Genomic DNA, 17,043 nt, shown 5'->3' with positions numbered 1-17,043 from the left:
CTTCCACTCCCCGGGTGCTTCCTCTCTTTCATCTAGAGGAAGGGCTGGGGGAGCCTCCGCCGTGCCCAGGCGCCGGCAGCCCCAGGCTGGGGGGGACGCGCCGGAGGCTCCTTCAGGAGGGCCCCAGGCCGGGCCCGAGCCTGTGACCAGCCGGTGTCACCCCTCTCACTTCCCAGGGGACGGTGACCTGCCCGCCCCGGGGTGCCCCCAGCCACACCTTCCTCTGTTTGCTCCTCTGCGCCCGCTGCGCCCCGCGATCCCGGCCGCTCCCCGGACCGGGCCGTGCCGTGCCGGACAGGTCGCCGGTCCGACGGCCCCACAGACCCCGCTGCGGCCGCGGTACGACTGCGCCGGCGTGTCCGGCGAGGGCCCCGCCGTCCCGGGCGCTGGCCCTGCGTGGCCCCTCCCCGGGCGCCTCGAGGGCTCCGCCACCGGCTCTGCGGTGTCTCGCTCAGCGGCTGCCGCCGGGTGGAGGGCGGCCGGGGCTCCATCTGCCCCCCGGCCGCGGGACACGGGGGACGATGTCCTCGGGCGGGTCTGGAGGCGGGAGGTGGCCGCGGGGTGCGGGCAGCGCGGCAGGGCCGGCTCCTTCCCGGGCGGCCGCGGACCCCCCGCTCTGACACCGATCCCGGCCCCGGCGCGCGGGGGCGGGGGGGCGGCACGTCCCGCGCGCCCCGGGGGAAGCGGCGCCCGCGCCCGGTGAGGGCACAGGAACCGCCCCCCCCCCCGGCCCGGCCCGGCCCGGCCCGGCCCCGCCCCGGCGGCGCGAGCGCGGCGGGCGGAAGCGCGCGGAGGGTCGCGGCGCGGGATGGACCCGCCGGTCAAGGAGGGGCCGCTCCTGGTGCAGCAGAGCCACAAGTTCGGCACCAAGGTGGGGCGGCGGGACACCGGGGCCGGGCCGGGCTGGGCTGGGCCGGAGCGAGCCGGGCCGGGCCGGCTCTTCCTCCTCCCCGGGAGCCGGGCGGGCTCCGCACCGCCGCCCGGGCCGGGCCTGCCGTCCCCGCGGCTGGGCGCGCTGCCGGGCCGCCGCCCGGCCACTGGGGAAGCGGGGCCGGGGTTTGGCCGGGCCTGGGCCCGGCTCGGCGGCGGCCGAAGGGTCCCGTGGCCGCCCCTCCCCGCCGGGCGCGGTCGGGGCCGGTTCCCGCCGCTCGGCCGGGCCGTGGCGGGGCGGGGGGGGGGGGGCACGCACCCCGGTGTGAGCCCGGTGCCACCCCGCTGCCTTGCAGAGGTGGAAGAGGAGCTGGTTCGTGCTGTACCCGGCCAGCCAGCACGGCGTGGCCCGCCTGGAATTCTTCGACTGCAAGGAGCCGTCGGCGCCGCCCGAGCGCCTGGGCACGCGGCGGCTGGCCAGGACCGTGGTGCGCCTGGCCGACTGCACCAGCGTGGGCCCCGTGGCCGAGAGCGGCCCCCGGCCCGGCACCACCGCCTTCCGCCTGGAGACCAGCGAGCGGAGCTACCTCTTCGCGGCCGACAAGCAGCAGAGCGAGGAGTGGGTGGCCAAGCTGTGTGAAATCGCCTTCCCGGTGAGCCCCGGCGGGGCGGGGGTGGCCGCGGGCAGCCTGCACGGGGCCGGCGGGTGTGAGCCCTCCCCACGCAGCAGGAGGGCCCTGCGGCACGGTGCGGGGAGACCCAGGGCACCCGTGAGTGGTCCCAGGCAGTCAGAGCGCCTGGCCCTGGGACTCCGAGGCCCCTGTGACAGGTCCCCCCCAGGTTGCAGCTCCAAATTTCAAGCCGGGCTCGTCTCCCCCAGCGTGGAGCCCATCCTCACCCCCTCCAGGGCCAGGTGATGGCTGAGGAACGTTTCCTCTTGGCCCAGCCGCCGCTGCCTTTCCTGCCACAGCGGCAGCAGAAGCGGAGCTCTGAGAGCATTGCCTGGCTCTGGGACCCACCTGGCTCCAGGGTGGCAGTGCTGGCAGCTGCGGGGCCAGTGCACCCCCTCACCCAGGCTTGGGGCTCGCTCCTGCCTGCTGCTGGGAGCACCCCATCCGTGCTGGGCCTGCGGCACAGCCCTCCAGCTGCCCTGCCCTCTGCCTGCGCCCCGTAGCAGCTCAGCAGCCTTCTCTGGAGGTGGTGGTCAGCCAGCATGACGCCTCCCTGCGAGGGCAGTTTGGGCAGCCTACAAGTACGGTCACCCACACCGCCCTGTGAGAGCAGCCGGCGCCTGCCCAGCCCCACGGGTCCCCAGCTCTCCTTCCTGGGAGATGTTTGCACAGCTCTGAGTTGTGTTCTGGCCGATTCCAGGCTTTTGAGTGCTGGGCAGGGCTGCCTCGCAAGGTGGCTGCTGCACAGCTGGTGATCCCAGGATCGCACAAGGACCCAGGTGTTTGCTGAGTGTGATTCGCCTTAAGCCTTTTTTTGTTCCTGCCTGCATCTCCCTGCAGTCTGCTCTCAAACCAAATGTGTCTGTGCAGCACGTGTCCTGCTGACCAGGCCAAGAGACACCGGTGTGGTGCTGGAAATTACAAAATATCCGCACCCGTGTCTGTTTGGTGCAGACAGTGTTGGAGCCTTTGTCCTAGAAATGGCTCATGGGGCCAAGCTAGGGACACAGCACACACCTTTGGAGTGGTGCAGGGTAGTAGCAAGGCAGAGGAACGTTGCTCAGAGAAGGGGTATGCTCATACCTTCCTTCGCATGGTAGCTCTCAGTTGGTGGAGGTCCAGAAGCAAGCTGACAGCCTAGGAAGCGGTGATCAAAAGGCTGCATGGATAGCACGTGTTCTAGAAAGGCCTGGCCTGGAGCAGGAGGCACAGGAACTGCATGTGGCCTCTCTGCAAAAAGCTGAAGGTCCTCAGTTGTGATTTCTGGTCATCTGTGTAGAGACAGTGATTTTGTGTCATGTTGTTAGTTGCTGCCTAGAGGGTACGGCAGGGTCCAGTAGCTTGGGAACTGGGGCCAAAGATAGTTTGGAGTTCAGAATAGAATTTCTTTTTCTTTTGGAGATGAGGGAAATGGCAGTCAAACAGCCGTAAAGGGCTGGGCAGATCGTCTGGCCCTTGACTTCCTGATCCCAGGCTGGAACCCTGCTGCGTTAGATGCTTTAGCTGAGCAGGAGCTGCTGCTATCAGCTCTAAGGACGCTGGGTTTTAGTAGTCCCCGTTCTATTTAGGAGCCAACCAAGAGGGCCTGGTGGCCCTTTATGGGCCTTGCCTGTTAAGAAGCTCACGTGGCTGGGTTTTAAACTGAAACTGTGACAGCTTGCCTTCTGCAAGACACATGCTCTGCTGTAACCCCATCCCATGTGACCCTGAGAAGCAGCTTCCAGCTCCCGTCCAAATACAGACCCTCGTGCAGCGGTGCAGTCTGTGGAAGCAGCTCTTGCAGGGCATCTGTGAGCCTTTGATTTGTGTGGGGCTTCCCTGGAGGAGGATCTGTGCTGCTGGGTGGTAGCACTGAGAGTGCCTCTCCCACACAGGCCCTTTGGGGACCCTGCTGCTGCGACACGGTCGCTGACAGTGTGTGCGTTGCACTTTCGGTTCTGCAGGCACTAAAATAGAAGTGCTGCTTCCCTTCTGCGGGCTGTGTGCTGATACTGGCAGTGCCTTCCTGCCTGTGCAGGAGCAGGACGCAGACCCTTGCACTGCTGGGTCATCTCATCAGCCCCCTCCCTTGCTCGTACTGCTGGGAGAGCGTGCCTGGGCCCCTGAGATGCTTTGGGCCCGGTGTGGCCTGTGCCCGAGCCCATCGGTGAGGAAGCAGAGCTGTTCTCTTCCTTGGCACCAGGGCAGCCGCACGGGCACGCCACAGCGGTCGGAAGAGCAGCAGTGGAGGGGCACAGGGGACCCCCGGGTGCTGCCCCGCAGGAGGCCGCGTCTCGGGGCTGGCTTGTGCTGCACCGGGGACAGGGCTGCCCGAAGTAACGGCTTTCTTCTGTGCCTTGTCCCGTGCACAGCCGAGCTGGGGCCCAGGGTGTGCTGGGAGCTCCAGGGAAGCCTCTCCTGCACTGCCTGGCCCTGTTCATCCGTCTGTGTGTTGGCTCGGAGCGGGGGGAATGGGGGGCAGGTGGGCCTTGGGGTGGGCCTTGGGGTCTGTCACTGGCTCTGGGCAGGGAAGGGCTTGGTATGGCCGCAGGAGGGCCAAGCTGTGTGGGGTGGGGTAGGTCCCTTGGGGAGGGCAGCAGGGCGTGGGGGTGCAGGGCTGGGGGGGCCGGTGGCCGCAGGGGGACCCAGGGACTGATGCGGGAAGAGGGAGCAAGGACTGATCTGCTCTCCCTTATCAGGGAAATGGCCCCAGCGATGCTGGCGTGGTGGCCCGGCGTGGCAGAGAGGACAGCGGGGATGCGCCGGCCCTGGAGATGGCCGTGAACTCCATCTACTACTCGAGAGACGAAGGTGGGACCTACTCCTGCCCTGACTTCGGGCCACCTTCTGTGGGGTCTGTCCTGCTGCTGCCCCATCATTGGGGCTCCAGTGGGCAGGGCGAGGCCTCGCCTGGGGCTGGGATGTGGCTTCCTCCACCCTCCCCTGAGCATCCCTGTCCCCACAGTGAACACCTTCTGGGTGACGGTGCAACGGACCGAGGCTGCGGAGCGATGCGAGCTGCGCGGTGCCTACGTGCTCAAGGCTGAGTGTGACAGTCTCGTCCTGAAGGACCCACGGACAAATGAAATCCTCTACGTCTGGCCATACCGGCTGCTCCGGAGATACGGCCGGGACAAGGTGGGGGGTGGGGGCCCTGCGTGCCGTGCACTGAGGCCTGTTCCCCCACAGGCTTTCCCTTGCCAAAGGGTGAGGAGCTGCTGTGCCGGGACAGCCTGTGGCAGCCGTGCAGCAGTCCCTGCCAAATTCCGAAACTGCTGCAGCCCCCAGCGGCTGTAGCAGAGTCTCCAGGGGTGCCCGTGGTCCTGTCTGTCCTCAGCGGCTGCCTGTGCTGCCGCGCAGGAGCATGGGCAAGCAGGACACGCATCCCCACCGAGGGCATGGCTGTGCAGGGGATGAGTCTCTTGAGCCAAGGAACCAGCGCCAGGACAAGAGGGAATGGCCTCAAGCTGTGCCAGGGCAGGGTCAGACTGGCTCTTAGGAAGGATTTCTTTGCAGAAGGGGTTGTTGGGCGTTGGAATGGGCTGCCCAGGGCAGGGGGGGAGTCCCCATCCCTGGAGGGGTTGAAGAGTCGGGTTGAGCCAGCGCTGAGGGATCTGGTGGAGTTGGGAACGGTCAGGGTGAGGTTCATGGTTGGGCTGGAGGATCTTCAAGGGCTTTTCCAACATAGATGATTCTGGGATTCTGTTGTGGTCACTGCCTCACTCCCACCGGGGCCGTTGCAGCACCGGTGGCCAGCTGGCCCCTTTCCTGGACGTCCCCACGGCTGGCTTGCCCTCGTTCTCCAGCGCAGCCCTTCCCAGCCCATGCCATGGGCAGGCATGTCCTCCTGTGCCGTGCACAAGCTCTCCCCAGCCTCCAGGGACCTTGGCTTCCCGCAGTCCTCGCTCTGCCCAGTTCAACCCATCCCTCCTGAAGGATGGTGGCCAGAGCAGGAGGGGCTCCCTTGAGACACCAGTTACTCTGGATTTGTTCACCTTACAGGGTGTGCTGCTCTTGGCCTGGCTGACCTGTGTAGGTCTGTCCCCTCTCCAGTGTCCACCAAGACAGGTCCCTGATCTGTTTTGCTGCTACTCTGAGCACAAGAGGTACCCGCCATGTTGGATGGGGAGGAAGTGGTCTCCCCAGGGCTGTTTATAGAAGTGATGGTGTCAGCTGCACTCTGCTGATGGCGCTTTCTGCGTCACTTTACCGAAACAGAAGTGGAAACTGAGCTGCTCTTGTGGAGGCATCTTGTGGAGGCAGGGTCTGCGCTGGGGCAGGGAGCTGCACCCACAGATCCCCGAGCAGTGAAAAGTTGGCTGTGCTTGTGTTTGGCAGCATTGACCCACAAAAGGAAGTCTGGCCCAGAGGCTTTTGCAGCAACCCCAGAGAGTGTCGCTGCATGTGCAAGAGCCCCAGTGAGGCAGAAAATCCCACCTGAATTCAGGGGCTGAGGTTCAGGAAGGGTGTGAGAGTCTGCTGGTGGGAACTGGCACATGAGCGTGTGTTCAGGCCTGAGGAGCACAGCCTGGTGCAAGACTTCTCTTTAAAGTACTTAATACCATTAACAGAGTAATGCCAGTAAGGCAAATGCTTTGCTTACTATTGGTAGCCAAGCTGCTGCTTCTGGCCTTTGTCCCGTGAAAAGCAGTGTTCCTCTGTCTTGTATTTCTCACCTCTGAATTGCTTCCCTTCTGCCTGACTAATGCTGACTTACCCAAGAGGCCCGTCATAGCTTCCCCTGCTGAACTGTCACTCTTCTCACCCTACTCCATTCTCGGTGCTAACTACATATTTTCTAGATTGTCTGGTGCCAGCTGATGCTGCTGGAATTGCTCAGGTAAGGCAGGCAGCAGCTCTCCAGCAGGACCTGCAGCTCTGGCCACGGGGCATCTCGCAGTGATGTCCCCCCAGGTCCATCCCACTCCAGCTTCACAGCTTGATCCAGGCTGCTGGGCAGCGCAGCCTTCTCCTGCCCAGGCGCTGGGCAGCTGTTGAGCATGGCGTGCCCCTGGTGCCTGCCGAGCTGTGGCCCTCGCTGCGGGGGGCGGAAGGAGCAGGATGTTCAGTGAAGTCTCTTGCAGGATGTGCAGGATCAGCGCCGTGGCCACGCGCCCTTCAGCAGGAAGCGCAGCCTGCAGAGTGAGCGGGGCCGGCAGGTGCTGGGCAGGATGTGACCCTTCCGCTTCCCTTGCAGGTGATGTTCTCCTTCGAAGCTGGCAGGCGCTGCGACTCCGGCCCAGGGAACTTCACCTTTGAGACCAAGCAGGGCAACGAGATCTTCCGCCTGGTGGAAGCCTCCATCCGGGAGCAGAAGGCGCAGGTGGAGGAGAACCGGCAAAGCTGCGATTCGCTGGAGTCAGACAGCCCTAGCGTGGTGCTGATCCGCCAGGCACTGGCCGACAGCCTGACTCTGGAGCTGCCGGCAGAGGGGGGTGACACCCCGGCACCCAAAGCGGCACTGGCGCCCCGGTCCAGCGCAGCAGCAGAGGAGAGGGACGCCACGTCTTTGCTGAAGACCCGGAGTCTGCCGGAGCTCCCCGTGCCACAGGCCAAGCCCACGGTCCTGAGCACACCCCCGCGCTCCCCTCTGCCCAAGGTGCCGCACGTCATGCTGCCGGCCGAGGACCTGTGCAGCGTGTACTCGGAGCCGCTGGACTCGGTGAAGGGCTTCCGGCCCTGGCTGGACCCACTGTACTCGGAGCCCGTGGACACCAAGCCCGCCGGCGGGGCCAAGGTGCCCGGCGGGGCCGTGGACGAGACAAAGCTCCGCCTGCCGGCGCCGCTGTACTCGGGCACGTACGACCAGGTCCGGGCCGAGGGACGCGGCCAGGCCCCCGCGGCTCCCGGCCGGCGGGAGCACATCTATGACGAGCCTGAGGGTCGCGCTCCCCGCTCGCTGCCCCCCCCCACCTGCATCTACGACGAAGCCCGGCCCATGGGCGAGGCCTGGCGCACCCAGGGCCATGACGGCAGGGGCGGCTACGAGTATCCCTACAACCCCAGCACTGACGACTACTCGGTACCTGCCTTCCAGGCCAAGGCCAAGGGCCCCAAGCCGGTGCCAGCCCCCAAGCCCCAGGCAGCCTTGATCCCCAAAGGCGCCGAGAGGAGCGGGGACCCTGGCAAGCGGCGGGGGAACGCAGCTCCTGAGAGGGGCGTTGTCAAACCCGGCCTCAACAGCAGCAACAACAACAACGTGGAGGTGCTGTACAGCCGGGTGCTGAAGCCCCCGCACGCGCAGAAGAAGGAGCAGTCTGTGGATGAGTGCAGCTTGTCACCTGTCTACGAGGACTTAGGAGAGATATAACTGCTGCTGCTCTGTACCTGCCCGGGAGGGACTGGGGGGCCCAGACCCACTCGTGAGCAGTGCCGGCTGCTTCCCCCGTGGGTCCTGGGGGGGACTTGCAGCTGGGGACTGGTCTGGCTCAGGCAGAGCCGCTCTTGCTTACCAGCGCTGAGGAGCTCTTGTTTCCTCGGGGGCCCTTTCCACGGCAAGGGCAAGAGAGCTGTGGCTGTGCGGGTGCCAGCGTGCTTTGCCGGCGCTGGAGCTGGCTCCGCTGCCACCTCCTGATCTGCCGAGGGCTGGCTTGTGTCACCCTGCGCCTGCTGCTCTGGCTCCCTATGACCAGGCCGCAGGGCTGGGATATCTGCTGCGGTGCGTGGAAGACTGCTTGCCATCAGTCTCCAAAAGTATTTTTATACAAAATTATTTTGATATTAAAATCTGTCTCAGAATGCAATGTTTGCCTTGGCGTGTCTGGGCTGTCAGGCACGCGGAGGGGGAGGTGCTGGCGCAGTGCTGCGGAGCAGGGTGGCCTGGCTGAATGGTGTTCACGTGGTGGCACGTTTGTGTCTGTGCCAGAGCTACTGAGCTAAGAGGAGACCACGAAGAAAAGCATGTGCCAGGTTCAGCTGTGGCTAGGATGCCCGTATGCCAGGGGATCAAGGGGTACGAGAGTCAGGCTCGCAGATACCTTTATGTGTGGCTTGGGGCACCAAATGTTGTGATGGCCTCCAAGCATAAGGCTGGGCAGGGCCAGGCTCCAGCCCTGCTGCAGCTGAGTGTTGATTAGTGACAGGATCTCTCCTCCCCCAGCCTGATCCCTCTGCCAATTTCCCCCCCTGCTCCCAGCTGCTCTTGAAAGGCCTGGGATGGCCCAGGCTGGATCCCATTGACCTTAATGGCCAAAACTCTGTGGTCTGAGCCCAGGGGTTTGGCTGTGATTGCTGTGTGGCCAGCCTTGGGCAGAAACCTATGCAAGGGAAAAACAGGTTGTTCTTTTGGTGCTGGTAATGGTTTTGAGAGATTTTATGTCCCTTCTGTGTGGGGCTAGACCAGGCACCCTGGCATTGGCTGTCCCCAAGTTGGATGGGGCTACTGATGACTTCTGCAGGTTTACCAGCCTGTTGATACAGACAGCAGCAAAACAGCCAGCTGACAAGCAGCACTGTGATATACCTGTGCTAAGCATGACTTCTGCAGCCCCAGCTCAGACCCAGGGAGCCACAAACCATTGGGGAATTTGGGAGGACCAGGTTCAGGTCCCCAGATTGGTGAGATGGTGACAAGGTGGTGAGCTCTGACTGGGCATTGGTCTGATGCCCAAGTTGCAGGGGGAAGCCTCAGTCCTGTAACAACCCAGCGCAGCTGTAGCCAGGACCCATTTGTGGCTGTTCTCCTGTGCTGGGTTCTCTTCCCCACTGGGGTTTTGCTGCAGGAGGAACAAAAAAACCTAAGCTCTGCGAGGCTGAGGCAGTTCCTGCCTGGGACGAGAGGCACGAGCAGCAGGCATCTGCCTGCTCCAGAGAAGAGCTCTGGGCGCTGCTTAGCGGGGTCCCAGGCCACCTGCTCATGACTCCAGTGTGAGGCTCCAAGACTTAAACGATGAAGAGCAACCTCCCAGGAGCAGGGAACCCCTCCTTGGGGCTCTCCCTTCCGTACGGCCATGGGTATTTGTGCATCTTCCATCCCTGCAGTCACTGTATCTCAGTGTGCTGTGCCCGCTCCGTCCCATGGAGCTGAGTGTGGCTGACCCAGCTTTCACTGAGGAAGGAAAATGCTCCAGCATCTGTGCCAGACCAGTGATCCCTGGACAGCCCTGCATTCCTCTTGGCTGAAAGGGCATTTTATTTTTCTTGCTTCAGCAATGACATCATCTCTCGTAACAGCCGACTCAAGACTAAGATGTAAGTGCATAAGACAGACGGAATGCTCCCGCACGTGGCCTGCTTTATTTACGCACCCTGCCACGTGACGGAGAAGTGCGTGCAGCAGGGAAGGCTCTTAGTCTCTCCTGGTCAGAAGAGACAGTCTGTTCTTCTCTGGCTCAGTGTTGTGGACAAGACCTGTTATCTTGCGCAGACTGCTGCTCTGTGCTTTACTTCATCTCCTTTCTGGCAGCAGTTTGGGGTGTAATAGGTGCTTTGGGAAAGTGTAAGAAATAAGGTAAATGCAGAGCCAGCCTTTGGCTGGTCATAGCCTTCCTATTCCCAAAGCAGTAAGACTTTAGGACCAGGAGATGGATTCTGCCTAGATGAGGATTTCTTCCATCTGCATTCATAGAATCATTGAATGGTTTGGGTTGGAAGGGACCTTGGAAATTATCTAGTCCGCTCCCCCTTCCACGGGGAGGGACACCTTCCACTAGCCCAGGTTGCCCAAAGCCCCGTCCAACCTGGCCTTGAACCCTTCCAGGGAGGGGGCAGTCACAGCTTCTCTGGGCAACCTGTGCCAGGGCCTCACCACCCTCACAGGGAAGAATTTCTTCCTTAGATCTCATCTAAATCTGCCCTCTTTCAGTTTAAACTGTTACCCCTTGTCCTGTCACTGCAGGCCCTGGTAAAAAGTCTGTCCCCATCTTTCTTATAAGCCCCCTTTAGGTATTAAAAGGCTGCTATAAGGTTTCCGTGGAGCCTTCTCTTCTCTGGGCTAAATAACCCCAACTCCCAGCCTGTCCTCCTATGGGAGGTGCTCCAGCACCCTGATCATCTTCGTGGCCCTCCTTTCCCTCTCCTTTGCCTTGCTTCTGCTGTCCCCTTACACCTAATTTCCATGTGTTGAGCAGTGAAGCACCCGGGTGCAGCTCAAACACACCCCTGCCACGTCACAATGGTTGTGTGCCATGGCTGAATTCAGTCTGTGTACTTGGAAAATGGCATCCTGGCAGCCAGTCCTGACCAAGGCTTTGCTGAGGTGCCTGGGGATGCTTGGTTTATGCTTGGCTGCTCTGTCCACTTTCTTACAGTGCAGAAATGGTCCTGGACGAGCAGCTTTGTTCACTTCTGCCCAGGCCAGGTGCTACGGGCCAGACTGGGTGGTGCATGGGAAGTCCTTTGGATATCAGACTTCCTCATATGAGGACAGCCTGTGTGCTTCCCTGTTCTCTGCTAAAAGCCGATGCCCCAAAATAGCTGAGAAATGTCAGACTACTGGTCTAGCAGCCAGAGCTGGGAATCAACAGAGGCAGAAGTCTTGGTCTCTCTAGGTCAGGGGCAGTTTTTACCAGGAGAAAATTACTTGGGAGCTGCTCAAAGCCCAAGAAATCTCTTCCCCTTGGGGCTACCTTTTTCCGTTTCCTGTTCTGAAAGGTGTGTTCTTTTATAAGTGCTACCTGCTCCCCTTTAGAGCCCAGCGTAGTGCAGTCATGAGACAACTGTTCTGCCAGGATATCCCTTCTCACACTTGCATTAGGGAAGCACCCAAGTTCCCTCTGGCTGTCAAGAGTTGGTCAGTTATTGCCCTGCTTCACCCTGTGGTGATCAGGTGGAGGGCTTTTCAACAGGGACCCCCAAACAGCCCCAATTTTGTGATTTGCCTCCCCTTATAGTCCCTTTTTCCTCTCCTCAAGTTTCCTCTTTAGCAGCTTCTATCAGCAATAAATCACAAGCCCCTGTTTATTTACTCCTTCCCATTGGCAGGGTGTTTTGTTGACTTTGTACCCCAGTTTGGTATTTGTTATATGGTTGCCAAAGTAATTTCCATCTGCATCATCAATTCAGTCAAGCGAATCCCCCATGTCATGTTCTGCCCCCCCAATCTGCCCGATGTTGTCATTTCCATATTGTCTGGTTGGCACGCCCCAGGCTGGGCCACGGACAAGCGTGTCACTACCCTTTGCCACTGCTCCTTCCCCAGTTCCTCGTGCTGTGAGCTTGTTAGAGACAGGCAGGGGTTAGCCACCAGCTTGCACACCCACACAAACCCCTGTCCCCATGCCTGCAGGGGTGTCTGCACTGTCCTCAAGGTACCTGCCCGGGACATCTTACCCCAAGCAGCTGCCCGGGACGCAGCCTCGTGCCAGGCGCGGAGCGCTGCCAGGGTATGGGCAGAGCAGGTCTGTGCCCTGGGTGGCTAGCAGGGCCTGTTCCTGAACTGGACTCTGCTGGCTCCACTCTCTGGCTGCAGCAGTTGGCCTGGGAGCATTGTGCTTGCCCCGTGCCCTGGGTCACCTGCAGCTGTTTCTCAGGAAGTACCGGGCAGTGCTGGGATCGCTGCGTACAGAACATGTTGTCAACCACAGGCAGTCAGTGAATGTTATGGTGGATAACTTTATTCTGAAACAGCTTGTCGAAACGAAGTAAGTAGAAAAACCACTGCCGGTGCTCGGCATCCAGGAAGCCCACTGAGACCATCCCACCTTGGCTCAGTTGAGCTGCCCTCAGCTCCTGCCCTGCCAGGGGCAGCTGTCCCATGTCTGCACTGAAAAACAGGCTGGCATCTGCACAAGCGCTGGGCAGAAGCTCTCTGAAAAGCTCCAGGCCAATCCCCATCTTCTGAACCCTGCCAAGAAGTACTTGCCGTGTTGGCTTGCAGAGCAGCCCCACAGGCACAGACGGGCCATAAGGAGAAGAGCATCCAAGCAGCAGCTGGCTGGGAGAACGGTGCTGCGGTGAGCTGCCACGGGGCAGGAGCCAGCCAGGGCTTTAGGGCTGGCTTGGCACTTGCTACAAACCCCTCTGTGAGCTGGGGAGTTGGACAGTGAGACTAGTTACGGAAGCAAGCAAATCAGCGTCATCATGGGTAGTGGTGCTCTCGGGGGCACGGCGTTCTGGGCTTTAAGATTAAATTCAAGAGCCCTGTTTTACGCCTATTCAAACACCCTGCTGAACCTGCTCCTGCAGGATGAGGGCAGCTTGACGTTACTGCCTGCTTTTATCTGTCTGACTTCCTCACCGTCCTGCTTGCAGCTTTTCTGCACCCGCTGACAGCAATCTGTGGTTTGTGGCCTGTACTAGCCTAGTCTCAGAAACCAAAGTTTGAGGCATGCTGGTGATGTGTGCTGACAAAAATGGGAAATACAGGGTGTTGTGGGGGATATCTGACTCTCTGGACAGAGGGCCCCAGAGCAGCAGGCTTCCTGCAGACTGGGTTGGTGACTAATAAAACCATAAAACAAGGAGGAACAAACGATGGGAAGTGCCTGTCGGACCAAGGCCAAGCTTAGTGTCTTGCCTGACCGCTTCTGGCCCAGTGTGTAAGGCTTGGCAGCAGAGCAACAAGCCAAGCCTTGACTGCACGTGAGCAGGCTCAAGCAGTGCCCTGGGGTTCACTGTAGGAACTCGTCATACTCTTTGGGGAGCAGGGGGCGCTCACAGGAATCTCTCCTCACCGCTGCTGGTCTGAACGCTTGGACAGGAGAAGGAGCCATCAGAAGGGGTGCCACTGTGGCTTTGGCTCTGCTCTGATGCTGCAATACAGGGACAAAATATGAATGCACCTTGTGGAAGGAGGCGCTGGCTTGTCCAACAGTGCCCTGTCCAGTTGTGTCTGCATCTCCCTCGTAACTGCATCAGCTTATGCTACCCACATCCCTCTGCTCTGCCAGCTGCACGCTGATGCTGCCCTGCCATCTGCTGCCCTCCCCGTACTGCCGGGGTATTGGGAGCTGCCCTCAGCCCCTCTGCGGGAAGCAGACCAGACGGGCAGAGCAGAGACTGTCGAGGCTAGTCAAAGGCAAGAGACATACCTGCTTGGGTTGATGCCGCTCTGGCCGCTGGTCCCTGGGCTGGGCCTGCTGCCAGTGCAGAGGTTTGTACAACACACTCTTCAGGTATTTGTAGAGGTTGCTTTTTACATGCAAGGGGTTATAAGCAACTTCCACTTCCAAGCTGTTCAGGGCACTCTGCTCAGACAGAAGAAAGAACATAGTGGCTATGAGATGTGACAGGTAGAGGCCGTGGGGTTTGCTTGGGCTTTTTTGCTTTTTTAGTGTTGAGGGCTTTTTTTTTTTTTTTTAGGTATGAGGGTTACAGACACTCTGTGCCACCCTGCAGTGATGGGAGAAGGGCTCTTGTGGCTGTTACCCGCAAGGACCACTCTTAGCTGTGTATAGAACAAGACTTATCTGCAACCAGGTCTTAATGGATTTAAGCATTCCCTTGCAGGATGCTGTCCTGTCCTTCCCATGCCCAGAATCAGCCAACAAGCTGGAGCACCTTTTCTGGGCACTGTCACCCTCTCTGCTTCATAAGGCCTCTTCCCCCTCCCCCAACAGACATGTAACATTGCTCCAGAGGACAGGCATTGGCTGTCTGTGAAGAAAGCTGTAGGATATATTGGCTGCTGGGAAGAAGTTTTAGATTGCTCCATCATATTCCAGCTGTCACTAGACATTTTCACAGTCATCTCCTCCTCTATTCATCTGCTAAAACCTCTAGTGAGGGCTCTGCCCTTCCTAGCGTCACCTGAAGCAAAGGCAGACAACTCAGGAGAAGAACACATGGATGCACAACAGAAAATGTAGAAGCCTGAATCTACTGGAAGAAACAGAGACACTTTATGTACTGATTTATCTTATGCCTAAAGCACCTCCCTCTGCAGTCTGAGGAGATCCACGTTCCCCAGCAATGAGGGAGACAGATGCAGCAGCTGCATGTCCTGTGCATAAAGGCTGATCCTTTCTCTGATCCCTGCTTGTACAGCTGGGATCCTCTCCACAGAGGTTTGTGCAGGGCTGTCAGTGACTTACCTCTACAGGGCCATGTGCTCTCTCAGGGTGTTCAGCAAGGAGAGCTGGGAAGTTCAACGGCAGCAAGAGCTCCCTGGTGGCGACTGCTTTGACAAGTAGAGTGGCAGAGTCGGAAGGGACAATGATGTAGTAGGAATGCACCACGATGTTCCAGTTTGGACTAGTGTTCTGTGGCTCACGTTTGGCCAAAAGCATCCACTTCCTTTTCTAAATGGCAAAAGCCAAAACCAATGTGAACAATGGGCAATAGCCACTTCCTTCAGCACTTTCACTGTAGGGGCTGCTGGGTTCAGAAGCAGAGACATTCATACACATCAGAATAAGAACACTATTCTGCATTATGGAAGGATTTACAAGCCTGACACTGGGCCATGAGATGAAGCTGCAGCTTTTGAAACATGTTTTCTGGTGCAGGCTAGACAGATCATACTAGATGTGCACTGACTATTCCTTTCTATGGCAATCCTCCCCCATGAAACTGCAATTCTCATACACTCACCAGAAGACTATGACATAGAGCATGGAAGCTGTGCTGATTTATCTCCAGTTCATCCCAGTCTAGCTGCCAGCAGCTTGTGGGCCTGATGATGAAGGGCAGGCCATACAGTACAGACTCACAGACCCCTTCGGACTTCAGAGCCCTACAGATATACAGCTCGTGTTAGTGAAGCACAGCCAACAGGAAACAGCAAGAAGACTACCAGGAGATGACTAGCTCACCTGGCTATGGCAGCATCAGCTACCACACTGCTACAAGCACCTAACATCTGTATTGCTGTGGCCTGTCACTACGAAACCTTGCAGAAAAGTCCAACTGCAGTAAAAAGAGGCTTTCTTGCCGATTTCCAGATCCCCTTGTATCTGCTTTGACAAGAGCATGCCAAGAAGCAAATCCAATCTTCATGCATTTTGCATACAAAACAGATTGATAATCTGGCCTCTTGGGCAATAACTCACCCAGTCAATTACATCTCTTCTGAAGTGATTTTTACCAGACTGTGGTTATCCTTCACTTAAACTGACATGTGCTCTACTCCTGCACAGAGCCAACATCCTACCGCAAACACCACTATGGACTTCACAGTGCTTGACACTGCCTGTCCATAGCACACTTCTGCTTCACGACAGGGCATTATTAAGTAGCTTCAGTGCTTTGGCTGTGGGCCATTTATGCACAGTTACTGAGCACTCTTCAGCTACTAACAGGATGAGAATCATTTTAAGAACAACTGTATAGTTCAGAAATTATACACGATTTTTCCTATAAATACACCTCAGAAAAGACACTAGAGACATCACTTCTGATGCTCTGTGCTTACCGGCCACAGGCTGCTGACAGGAAAGCAAATAAACTTTTATATGAAGTCACACAGCACTATGAGGCTTTGCTTGCTTTTTTACTACTAGTCAACTAGTTAGCTCAGGCTCTGACATCCAATTAATTGCTGTGGCCTCATTAGGCAGTGAGAGAACAGCAAAATTATATATGGAGCAATGGCTGCAATCTACAGAACTTCACACCTGAGGGAAACAACTATTGCATGAGTAATATCTGTGGTGTTACACTCGAAGTGGTAGTGTCATGGTAACACCATTTCTGACTCCACACTCCTGTCTGCATGTGTGGGATGTGCTGTTCCATGACACAAAGAGTTACGGGAGTTGAGGGTACCTTACACCAGAATTTTGCTCACTAGCACTTTATGGTGATGTTATTAGGGCCTAGTTGAAACTGCACAGAAAGAGTGAAGGCTGCTTATGATACCAGCCTTCCAGTTACCAAGCACAAAAGCACATAACAACACTCACTTTACAACCCGGAGTTTATACAGCACTGTAGCTGGCCAGGCTGCCATCTGGAAGGGTGAATTAAAATCTGCTGCTCTCACGGTGCCATCAACTGTCTCAGAAAGCAGAGCTGGATCGAGCAATCTCTCCTGCAAATCACACTTCAGGCACACTAGGAGAAGCAATTGGTTTAGATTGCTGTAAGTGGCAATGTTTAGCACATGCTCGAAGCACTTACAAACACTAAGTTAACGTTTTCTAGCAACAGCAACTATTAAGGGAAGAACAATGCTAAAGCCTGTGACAAGGCGACAGTCTATCCCCATTTTACACACAAGGGGAAATACCACATGCTTGGCACGGTCATGAAACAATGACTGGTTGGTAGCCAGGCAGGCACGTTCCAGTTTTGGTGATGAGTGGCCAGCTGCAGAGGGAGCAGCTCATTTCCCAATGCCACACATTTCTTGCCAGCTTTTCTATCTGTGTTTGCGGAGAAACCCAGCACACTGATGACACTAGTAACTCTGGAATATGGTGATATATAGCTGCATACAATTTCTCTGGCCTTCTACAGATTTATTGAGTGTGGGAAGGTGAAAAAACCTGACTGCAGCATAACATGGTTTGCCTTGCTAGCTATAATAAGACAAAGCATCAAGTATGAAGCTCAATATTATGATGAAGGAAAATCCACTTTTAACAAAACATCGTAATTGCCTGTGCTCATTTGGAGGCCGTTATGGTAGCTACTACATAAATAA

General features: G+C 58.0%; 2 protein-coding genes across 4 annotated transcripts in view; one reads left to right on the top strand and one right to left on the bottom strand.

Annotated features, from left to right (window-relative positions):
* The first annotated feature begins 749 nt into the window (after positions 1 to 749).
* On the top strand, positions 750 to 8,263 carry DOK1 (docking protein 1). Its single transcript, XM_074865275.1, has 5 exons — positions 750 to 871; positions 1,227 to 1,523; positions 4,220 to 4,331; positions 4,486 to 4,658; positions 6,718 to 8,263. Exons 1-5 carry the CDS (start codon positions 809 to 811, stop codon positions 7,828 to 7,830), a joined length of 1,758 nt encoding a protein of 585 aa, XP_074721376.1. The 5' UTR covers positions 750 to 808; the 3' UTR covers positions 7,831 to 8,263.
* A 3,788-nt stretch (positions 8,264 to 12,051) lies between these two features.
* M1AP (meiosis 1 associated protein) overlaps positions 12,052 to 17,043 on the bottom strand; it is a 45,297-nt gene continuing 40,305 nt past the window's right edge. For all 3 annotated transcript variants that reach the window (XM_074865270.1, XM_074865271.1, XM_074865272.1), the window contains exons 6-10: positions 16,301 to 16,451; positions 14,991 to 15,132; positions 14,492 to 14,698; positions 13,490 to 13,645; positions 12,052 to 13,210 (exon numbers count right to left, since the gene is read on the bottom strand). In XM_074865270.1, coding sequence (XP_074721371.1) covers positions 13,070 to 13,210; positions 13,490 to 13,645; positions 14,492 to 14,698; positions 14,991 to 15,132; positions 16,301 to 16,451 — 797 coding nt within the window. In that variant the 3' untranslated portion in view covers positions 12,052 to 13,069. The remainder of the gene's footprint in view (positions 13,211 to 13,489; positions 13,646 to 14,491; positions 14,699 to 14,990; positions 15,133 to 16,300; positions 16,452 to 17,043) is intronic.

The sequence above is a fragment of the Strix uralensis genome, chromosome 4 (assembly GCF_047716275.1).
Source record: "Strix uralensis isolate ZFMK-TIS-50842 chromosome 4, bStrUra1, whole genome shotgun sequence".
Classification (NCBI taxonomy): domain Eukaryota; kingdom Metazoa; phylum Chordata; class Aves; order Strigiformes; family Strigidae; genus Strix; species Strix uralensis.
Note: the sequence above shows the minus strand (reverse complement) of the source record. Positions and strands in the feature narration are given on the sequence as shown.

What these genes read in the sequence shown, in the direction of transcription:
- DOK1 (XM_074865275.1), top strand. Translation starts at nt 809, where the DNA reads ATGGACCCGCCGGTCAAGGAGGGGCCGCTCCTGGTGCAGCAGAGCCAC. An exon ending in TGTGTGAAATCGCCTTCCCG is followed by an intron (nt 1,524 to 4,219) that starts GTGAGCCCCGGC and finishes CTCCCTTATCAG; the next exon opens with GGAAATGGCCCCAGCGATGC. An exon ending in GGAGATACGGCCGGGACAAG is followed by an intron (nt 4,659 to 6,717) that starts GTGGGGGGTGGG and finishes CTTCCCTTGCAG; the next exon opens with GTGATGTTCTCCTTCGAAGC.